General features: G+C 34.7%; 1 protein-coding gene across 5 annotated transcripts; it reads left to right on the top strand.

The window, feature by feature from the left end:
* Positions 1 to 349: 349 nt before the first annotated feature.
* On the top strand, positions 350 to 2,771 carry LOC125252939 (CD209 antigen-like). Of its 5 annotated transcripts, XM_048166621.1 has the most exons (5): positions 374 to 762; positions 1,512 to 1,558; positions 2,097 to 2,224; positions 2,319 to 2,425; positions 2,535 to 2,771. In XM_048166621.1, exons 1-5 carry the CDS (start codon positions 554 to 556, stop codon positions 2,662 to 2,664), a joined length of 621 nt encoding a protein of 206 aa, XP_048022578.1. In that variant the 5' UTR covers positions 374 to 553; the 3' UTR covers positions 2,665 to 2,771. The 5 variants fall into 5 exon arrangements, 3 of the variants coding, with proteins under 3 accessions (XP_048022577.1, XP_048022575.1, XP_048022578.1); XM_048166620.1 differs by lacking the exons at positions 2,319 to 2,425; positions 2,535 to 2,771 and having other exon boundaries at positions 350 to 762; positions 1,642 to 2,210; XM_048166618.1 differs by lacking the exons at positions 2,319 to 2,425; positions 2,535 to 2,771 and having other exon boundaries at positions 356 to 762; positions 1,639 to 2,210.
* The last annotated feature ends 8,019 nt before the right edge of the window (positions 2,772 to 10,790 follow it).

Here is a 10,790-nt window from a genome sequence, read left to right as displayed (position 1 = left end):
CCCTACCCTTGGGTAGGGTAACCCCAGGCAGTAGGTTGCACATGATCCGATGCATGCATGCAGCATGCATGATGAACACTTTGTAAAGATCCATTTTGAGGGTTATATTTAGCTGTGTGAACTTTGTTTATGCAATGCATATACAGTTGAGAGCTCAGGGGCGGGGAGCGCGGGCAATTAAAGAGGCAGCAACCTGAATCGGCACATTTATAATGATGCCCCAAAATAGGCAGTTAAAAAAAAATCTATGGGGTATTTTGAGCTGAAACTTCACAGACACATTCAGGGGACACCTTAGACTTATATTACATCTTGTTAAAAAACGTTCTAGGGCACCTTTAATGTTAATTTCAGCATTTAATAACACAGATCAAAATCAAAATTTCTTACTGTATTATTTAATTGAGCTGAGCTAGCATGAACAAACAGTTATTAATAGCAAGCAAAATATACCATGAACCACAAGAAATGACTAAACAGAGTAAGAAAAGGAAAAAAAGTTTTCATCTGAAATTCATCTGAAATCAGCAAAATAAAAAAATAAAAAGTCACAATGACACTTTTTACGTCACATGTTCTTGACTACAGTGATGCCTTTAAAAGTAGGGCTCAAAAGCAGGAAGCAACAACTTCCAACAGACGTGCGTTCAACTCCAACAGACTGAAGATGTCTATGGATAATTATGGCAATATGAATATGAACAAAGAAAACAAAGAGGAGAATATCTATGCCAATGAAGAACCTAAAAGTCATGATACCAGGTGTGAGAAAGCCCTAACTCGCCCCCTAGTGGTATGTAATATACGCAGCTCATTCGGGGCGTGGACGTGCAGAATCGGCAGCTAAATCACGAATATGAATCAGGCTGGCTGGACTGTTTATTCCACTTTGTATATGTTTTCTCCTGTGCGTGAATGATTGCTGGTGAGTTTTCAACTGTATTCTAACTTTGTGATTGATATTATCGTTCTGAATGTTGATATTTGCCCGTGGATTGAGCGCATTTGAAACTGCGTCACAAAGTGAAACCAGGGTGTTTTCATATCGGACTTTGATCTTGAAAATAAGTGTTTTTCCATTGAAGTATGGATATTATGTTCACTTACTGGTTGCATATCGCCCAGTTTGTTCAGTGGTTTTTTGAAAATGTTGAAATTGAAGACATTGCATAATTTCTTTGTAATATTGAGCATACGCAACGATCATGCGATCTGTTTTCATTGTTTATTTAATTATTAATATAATCAGCACGCAGTTAAACTATGTATGTTAATTAATATTACTTAATAACTGAATGTTTGTCAATTTTCTGATATATTTACAACTGTTTTCCTTATTTCTTTTCTGTTTATTATAGACCACATGTGTGAAGTAACATATACAAACCTCCTTGATTAAACGAGTTAAACTGGGATTCCCTCTCCTGTTTCTCTTACCGGAAACACACACACCCCATCTTTGGTGCACTACACCTGAACCTCCTTGAGCGTCCCATACGCTCGTATACCAGGACAGGAAGACAGATCTCCACAACACACCAAACACCTGGAAGCTCAGGTACTGAGACTCATTTCATTATAATAACAAACATTAGCCATATTAGAAGTAACATTTATGTTGATGTCTGTGGTGTTCAGTAGGTGATTCTGTGAGGATCAGAAACTACAGAGCAGCTACAGTGTGTTCGGTGCTGCTGTGTGTTGTTCTGCTGACTGCGCTCATAGTGCTGGGCACAAACTACACACAAGAGACACAACAGCTTCAAACCAAGATTATCAATCTCACAGAAGAAAAGAGACAACAGCTTTCCAAGATTATCAATCTCACAGAAGAAAAGACACAACAGCTTTTCAAGATTATTAATCTCACACAAGAAAAGACACAACAGCTTTTCAAGATTATTAATCTCACAGAAGAGAAACGCCAGCTACAATCTGACTACACCAACCTCACAAATGAGAGAGATGCATTACTGTCGAAGAATAATGTCCTGATTAAAGAAAGAAACGCATGCAGACAAGATTTTTTTAGTGACAAGATTTTATAGTTTAGTGTAGATGAGGAGAGCTAATAAATGAACTGGTTGTGTTAACAGATGGATGGATTTACAATCACTCCAGTTTTTACTACATTTCCTCTGAGAAGAAAAGCTGGAATGAGAGCAGGAGTTACTGTACGGAGAGAGGAGCAGATCTGATCATCATAAACAACAAAGAGGAACAAGTGAGTGAAACAAATCCTGGTAGTAGGTGATATAATGTCAGCTGAATTGTTATTGTTGTTTATTATAATATGTGTTATTGATTTATCTTGTCAGGATTTTGTTCAGAAGAACATTCGTGGTTCTTTAGTCTGGATTGGTCTGACTGACATTGATGAAGAGGGCTCATGGAAATGGGTTGACGGCAGCACACCGACCTTTAGGTGAGATATCGCTGAATTGAACTGATTAATATCTAATAAATGACTCTCAATGGGTCGAACGTCACACACAAAGCAGTACTGAACATCTAATGCCGATCTGTTGTTGTAGGTGTTGGTTGACTAATGAGCCCAATGGACAACGAGGAGAAAACTGTGCTGTAGTTCATTCAACAATTTGGGCCGATTATCGATGTAGTCTTGCTTATTCTTGGATCTGTGAGAAGAACATTTTAATGTGACTTATTATATGAGATGGATGTTAAAGGATTATTTCACTTCAGAATTCAAATTTCCTGATAATTTAATCACCCCCATGTCATCCAAGATGTTCATGTCTTTCTTTCATTGGTTGAAAAGAAATTATGTTTTTTTTTAAGGAAAACATTCCAGGATTTTTCTCCATATAGTGGACTTCAAAAAGGATCAACGGGTTGAAGGTCCAAATTACAGTTTCAGTGCAGCTTCAAAGGGCTCTACATGATCCCAGACGAGGAATAAGGGTCATATCTAGAGAAACGATCAGTCATTAAAAAAAATAAAATAAAATTATACATACATACATACATACATACATATATATATATATATATATATATATATATATATTGGAAAAGTCATTTGTGACATAGGTGAAAGTACAGATTCAGTGTCTACAAAGTGAACATGCAAAGATAAACCAAATGCCCTTAACAAAAAAAAGGTAAAACAATGAGATGAGAAAATGAGATGAGTTTTTCGCCCTACCGCAGTACTTCTGTCTATGTCATGTGTGACCTTTCAAACATACAGAGCAGTACAAGACGAGCTTTTGTAGTTAAAATGTATATACATTTTTTTTTTTTTTTTAGAAAATGACTGATCGTTTTGCTAGATAAGACTCTTATTCCTCGTCTCGGATTGTGTAAAGCCCTTTGAAGCCCACTATATGGAGAAAAATCCTGGAATGTTTTCCTCAAAAACATTAATTTCTTTTCGACTGAAGAAAGAAAGACAACCATTTTCAGTGACATGGGGGTGAGTAAATTATCAGGAAATTTTAATTCTGAAGTGAACTAATCATTTAATGGAATATAATATCATTAAGTTATTGGCTTTTTTGTTTGTTTGATTGTATCATATGCTTGTTTATTCATGTTTTACTTATTAAATCTACCTGAATATGTTATGTGTGTTTGTGTATGCGTGTTGTCTCAGTCCTCTGTCTCTTCTAGCAGACAACATTAAAGATTAGAGAAGTACAAACATCAGTCTATTCTGTCAAAGTAAAGTTTGATCATGATTTCAGGATTAATTTAGGGTTTTGAAGTTATGACTAGTCTATGTATATGTAATGAGGACCTTTTAAAGTATAGTAAGCATGAGAAACACTGTTGATATTTGAAATCGATACCCAAACAAACACACCCCTACCCAAAGGAACCCACCCCGCTCCCATAGGTAGCTCTCGCCTATATATATATATTTTACAACTACCTTCCCGCTGACGAGTTGATGTGTTTATTCAGAGGAAGTGTGCAGAAACGAGACTGGAGACTCCCATCCCCCTAAAACTGCAATCAGCATCCCAAATGTAGGAAGAACTAGGTGGAAGAACATAGAACACACAGGAAGAACTAGGTGTCCTGTTACAGATACATGGTACTTTTACGATCAGAAAGAATGTTGCAGAGACTAGTGACTCTGACTTCATTCTTTCTGAGAAGGACAAATAAACTCTCTTAATCCTATGTATTCTCTATATAACAACTCTATAACAACTATATAACAACTCTCTCTTTTAGCGCGTTTTTACGATTACAGCTCTCAAGGTGAATCGTGAAAAGTGTTTCATTATATTTAGATCGTGGCATGAAAGGTTGCAGAGATGAACATTGTAGCCGATCGCAGACATGTTGAGCACGTGAAAGCAGTGATCTCGTCGTTCAACTGAATTTCTGTACACTAACAAATGCTTTCATCTTCACTAACAGTGCAAACGTGATATAATTAAGAGATTTGTTGAATAAAACGGGAGTTTTGCACATCAGTCACGATAAACTCTCGCCGTTTGATTGACAGCTTCAGTGCATGCTGCTCCAACGATTACAAAGGGAGCTTTCTTTGATCGCTTTCTTTATATAATTTAATCACCGTTAAATAACTGGTTATTTTCATCCTACTAAGAGAATCCTGCAAGTTGACGTTTAGTTACAGGTTTGATTTACTGACACAAAGAACATCTGACTGTACATGAATCATTAATATCAGGCATTAGAATTAACTTACATTATTTTACTTACGTGTTGTCGCATTACTGTCGAGTCCAGGCACTGCACAATATTTTGTAATTCTCAACGGCATGTTTATTGCTCGGTTGCCGGTTTTGCACCACGTAGGCCTGTGTTACTTAGGCTACCTATTCTATTGCATGTCATGTGCGAATCGGTGGGCGGGGCTAAACAGGCAGTGATGAAGTAGGCGTTGATCTTCTTCTGTGGAGGTGGTGCTTGCTACTCTTTTGACGTCATAGATCCCCACTTTGAAAATCCTGTTGTTTTCTGGATCTGGTGTCAATTAAAGGATTAGTCCACTTTTAAATAAACTTTTGCTGATAATTTACTCACCCCTATGTCATCCAAGATGTCCATGTTTTTCTTTCTTCAGTCGAAAAGAAATGAAGGTTTTTGATGTAAACATTCTAGGATTTTTCTCCATATCATTCATTTCAATGGGCACCAAACGGTTGAAGGTCCAAATGGCAGCTTCAGTGCAGCTTCAAAGGGCTTTAAACGACACCAGACGATGAATAAGGGTCTTATCTAGCGAAATGATTGGTCATTTAAAAAAAAAATAAAAAAGTTGAAGTTTTATAAGCACAAATGCTGGCCTTGCTCTTTTCTCCGATGCGCATTTGTGACGTCACGTAATACGCAATTACGTTGAAAAGGTCACAGTTGACGTAGGCGGAAGTATCGAGTCAGTGTTTACATTACAAATGTGCAGAAGGAGGATCATATACACATATTCAAAAGTCTTTGTGTCAGTTTATTGTTTAACCCTTTGAGCGGTACGTTCCCACATATGGGATGTTTATTTCTGTGCCCCTGGGCGTACGGTTCCACATATGGGCTTTAGACTGTTCAGCGACGTCACATAACTGCTAGATTCAAACTGTGCTTTCGCGCTCTGGCTGCGAGACGGACGCGCGCTCTCTTGTCATCACAGCTATGCAGTGTTTTCAGCCACATAATGTTTCTTTTAAGGTTTCAGACATTTAAATACGCATAAGCACCATTAAACAATACATTTGGAGTTTATAAAATACACACTGATGTCAGACGTCAGTGGAAGCATCAATAAACAGTGAAATCAAATATAATTTGCCGACATTTATTCATATCAGACACACATAATGGGTCTAAGTAACTATAAAGTTTACTCTCTTATTCTTCCAGTTCACCAGCCACTTACTTGCATATATTTCAGGAGAAACTGATGTATTCACCTGCTGTAAATCAGACTGACAGAACTCTGTGAACTGCAGTGCAAACTAAGATGGCGGCGCCCATCTTGCATTATAGATCAAGATAAAGATCATTTATAAAGGTTTTTAAACGACAAAACACACTCACTTACACATATTTGAGAATCGGAATATCATATAGTTGAAGACATGTAAGCAAGTTTGCGAATATTTTAAATAAAAAAAAGGAAAAACAAAATAATAGTGATCCATCTCTCATACAGTGTTATTGTGGCTACGTTCAGCGCTCGTGACACGCACGCGTCGCCATGGAAACAATAAGGGCAAACGTTCTAAAATAAGGGTCGCCTTAAAAAAAACTCACTCTGGCGGTCAGTTAGAATATTTTAAACTCACGCTTGAAACGTGTGTGTATCCTGGGTGTTTTAATATTAGAAAGCCTAAAAGGAAATTTTTGTCAGGACAGAAATTTGTGACTTTTCATAGATTTCCTATACACAATCCTGAGCGAATGGTTGCTACGCCTACGTCAACCGTGACCTTTTCAACGTAATTGCGTATTACGTAACATCACGAACGTGTATCGAAGAAAAGAGCAAGGCCAGCATTTGTGCTTATAAAACTTAAACTTTTTAATTTTTTTTTTTTAAATGACCGATCGTTTCGCTAGATAAGACCCTTATTCATCGTCTGGTGTCGTTTAAAGCCCTTTGAAGCTGCACTGAAGCTGCCATTTGGATCTTCAACCGTTTGGTGCCCATTGAAATGAATGATATGGAGAAAAATCCTAGAATGTTTACATCAAAAACCTTCATTTCTTTTCGACTGAAGAAAGAAAGACATGGACATCTTGGATGACATGGGGGTGAGTAAATTATCAGCAAAAGTTTATTTAAAAGTGAACTAATCCTTTAAGGCTTTTATTGGACTAACAAGGAAGTTTTTAGCTCTAAAACTTACAGGACATTCTTAAAGTATGATGACCTCTGATATGTCAAAAGCTTAAGGAAAATTTGATTTCTCAGTTCATCATCCCTTTAAATGGCTTCACTTCCGCTGTCACGTGTCGTGTTTTCTCTGACCTAGTTTTCCCCATTCTGTTTGATTAGTTATTTGATTCACCTGTGTCCCATCATTAATTACCTTGTTAAGTTCCCTTTGTTTGCCTCATGTTTATACCTGTGTTCTCCTTCATTCTTTGTCCGTTCTCGTTTATGTTTGATGTGTTTGCGTTTCCTGCCTGTTTCCGTGATTAAATACTACTCCTCGTATTCGTCTCCGTCCTTGTGCCTTTTTGATATATATACGTCACGCAACACCCGCCTAATTGTCATAGGCAGCATTGTAAATGATCAAAGTTCAGCCATGAAACAATATAAGGCACAGGCTGAAAAGTCTGTGTCATATAATCTGCCAGTCAAATGACAATAGCTGTGTAACTGACTCGGCCTGTTACATATGTGTAACAGTAGCTGCTTAATATATGTACATAATAACAAGGGTCAGGCTGTTCCATAACTTAGTTTTAAGGACATTTTGCTGCATGTTATTACAACGTCTACTACTAAGTACTTAAGTACTTTATAACGGACACTGAAAGGCACAGTGACACTTACCATTATCTACTATTAATAGATAAATGTGGAAATACATATATTTATACATAAAAAAGGAAATAAAAGTATAAAAATATTATTTTGTTTTACCATTTCTTTGTAGATTAATTTATATATTTATGTTTTTATTTATTTTAATATTTCTTTGTAGATTTATTATGTAATTATTTATTTATTTAGGCAGCTTGACATTCCATATCTGATGCCCCAACATTTTTAGGACAAGATCCCAGTTTACATTGGCAAAAAAAACATATTCTTTATTCTCAAAATGAGCCTAATTGCAAAATAATAACTAAAAAAATTTACAAACATGCATAGTCCCCATTTTTTATACAAAGATACAAAGATAATAAAAAGTGAGATTTCAAGGATATTGCACTTAACAAGGAAATGTCATCAGTTTCCATTTCATAAATCTGATCACCTTAGAGTGTAAAATGATTGAAAGTGTTAAACACCTTTAAATTTTCTCATCTGTTAATTCACTACTTAATTCTACTACTACTACAAATCAAATAATTTCCATTTTGTGGGGATTTAAATATTTTAATTTGGAATAAATTAACTGAATGTCCCCTACCTTAAGTTACAGTAAATTGACTGCTGTAGATTGATTGCGGTATTATGCTGCCAGGCCAGTAGTTGGAGATTTCATTTCATTATTTATTTATAAAACACATTTTAAAACAACCAAACCAAAAGTGCTGTACATGAAATTAAGACAATAAACCAGTAAAATAAAAAATAAAAAAATAAATAAAAAAACAGTAAAACTGAACCCAGCAAAAACAATTCAAATAAGATGTCACTTTGTGAAGAAAAACTATCTAAACTAACTAAACATAGCATTTTTGTAGTTACATTAAATGTATCATAAAACATGCAAATACAATACTGAATACAATACAAGAGAAAATACACTTACAGTAACAATGGATACCATGTTCTGAGGATGTGCATGTTAATTTTCTGTATGTGTCTTGTGTGTGTGTCACATAGCAGTACATATAACTTACATTTGTCATTTTGTATTTTCATGTAACTACAACAGTCAATGGATATCAGATTATATTACAGGGTATGAATAAAGACAAAATGTTTAAAGTGTAAATTCCTCTAATAGGTTTTATACTTTCAGTTTCCTTGTACAGGGTCATATCATTTATTGCCTTTTGTGTTTTCTTTACCTTTAATTAAAAACCGTAAAAACAAATTCCTACTATATTTTGGTATTTTCATGTTCATTTTACCTAAAAATGTCATTACATGTAATGCTTTTTGTATTTTGTTTCTTCACCATCTGTTAAAATAAAAAAATGCTCAAACTTCATGTCATTCTTTGTGTTTGTGAATGAATAAGTGTCTGTAAACTATGTTTTTTTTCTTTTCAAAATGCAACCATTTATCACTAGCCATTAAATTTAAATTATTAATGGAACATCTTAATCAAATTAGGTAAAACATGGTTATAGTCCATCATGGTTAAATTACTAGAATACTGTGTTGCTGCTTAAAGTATATATTGTTTAACAAATGTGAAATCTAGATGTTCAGAATTTCCTACATAAAACAAATACATATTTTACAATACAACTTTTTGATTCTTCCATAGTGCATCTTCATAAAAGTGTATGTAATGTATCACTTCAATTCTTTTACCTGGGTAGACATTGTACTAATTTCTTTTTCTGTTGCAATAGAATCATTATTTAAATATATTTATATTGTTTATTGTGTATATTCAAAACAAAAATCTGTTCATTTTTAGTTCATTCTCACATTTACTTATCTGTTTGTCATGTATATTCAATTTCTGAAGATTTTGCTTTTCTGGCTCCAGACTGCCACTGGACTTTCAGGGCTTGACCCCATATCGCTGCTTGCAGCTATATTTGCCGTTTGTATTTGTTCAGTTTGTATTTTCTTTGCTTAGTGTCTATTTGCTTTGTTTATTGTCTTGCTCATAGGAGGTTGGTGTGCATAACGTAATCTACTGTATTTTTTAAAAAAATTAAAAAATCTCATTGTAAAATCATCTGGTAGTTTTTTAGAATATTTCATTACAGTATGATGATTATAAAATCATTAAAAAGAAGCCATCATCACCTGACCACGTGTTCTCTTGGATTTTCTTTCTGTAACAAATGTACTTTATAAACACAGAGTTCACAGAGTTGCAACAGCCAGAGAAAAACAGTTTAAAAGTCAAGGGTCAAGAGGTCAAATTAAGATGACACCGATCACCATAATAGTGACTTAATGTGTTCTTTTATAAGCAGTTGATTTCGTCTAAGGCTGTGTGGCTGTAAGTCAGTTGTAGATGTCTTTCTGGTCATCTGTTCTCATTGTTCTTCCTTCCTTCAGTGATTCTGCTTGTTAACAAACAGGTGTTTCACTAACAGTCATCACTCTCTAAATAACTTCAACACTGTTTTAAGTGTTGATTTTAATATTTTTAGTGTGGTTTATATAAAATACTTGCTATTTTATAATACACTGCAACATGAACACATTTTTTGAAAGAATGAACAAAAATAAATACAAAAAAATATTTTTTCATGAAAAATTTCCACCACATCATCAAATTGAATTTATTGTTCCCTGCCATTGTCGACTCTGGATTGCTCTAGTTTGCTTAAATCACTTTTCAGTTGTTTGTTTATCATGTCATTCTCCAAGCCAAAACAAATGCAAATAGTTCACAAAAACAATTTCAAATAGAGTAGGCAGAGTAGTTTAAAAAAAAAAAAAAGCTCCCAATCAATGTTTTTATTATACAGAACTCTAACTGTAATGAAGCAGTAAAGTTTGTTACTTGGTGTGTCTTTATCTCACACCTTTTACCCAAAGATTATTCAGGTAGGGTACGGCTAGTCAAATCTAGCCTAATCCATAAAGATCTCACCCACCTGCAGGTTGAAGTTCTTCAGAAATGACAAAAGACTTAAAGTTGTTCTTTTTTAAAGTAAAGTCTCACAAGAGGCATTTGTAACAATAAAAACACTTATTTTATTGTTTACAATACAATGGAGTTGATACAAAAAATTAAAACTTAAAACAAACTAATCTAATCAGCTAATCTAAGAGCTCTATAATCAAACTCTAAACAGCATGTTTGTTTAAAATAATATCCATATTTAACAAGTTATGAAGTAAAATATCTAGCTTCCGCCAGACAATCTTCTGTATTCAACTTACGAAGAAAGGGTTAAACCCTCACAGTTAAAAAAGCTTACGCTATGTCCTATACCTTCCCTATTAAAACTTAAAAAACTGATGCAAC

Source organism: Megalobrama amblycephala, linkage group LG18, assembly GCF_018812025.1.
Source record: "Megalobrama amblycephala isolate DHTTF-2021 linkage group LG18, ASM1881202v1, whole genome shotgun sequence".
Lineage (NCBI taxonomy): Eukaryota > Metazoa > Chordata > Actinopteri > Cypriniformes > Xenocyprididae > Megalobrama > Megalobrama amblycephala.
Note: the sequence above shows the minus strand (reverse complement) of the source record. Positions and strands in the feature narration are given on the sequence as shown.

Bases quoted from the DNA above. Each gene is read 5' to 3' on its own strand.
- LOC125252939 (XM_048166618.1), top strand. From the start codon at position 554: ATGACACTTTTTACGTCACATGTTCTTGACTACAGTGATGCCTTTAAA. The intron at 763-1,511 runs GTGTGAGAAAGC...CTCGTATACCAG, and splicing joins CCTAAAAGTCATGATACCAG to GACAGGAAGACAGATCTCCA. The intron at 1,559-1,638 runs GTACTGAGACTC...TGTGGTGTTCAG, and splicing joins CCAAACACCTGGAAGCTCAG to TAGGTGATTCTGTGAGGATC.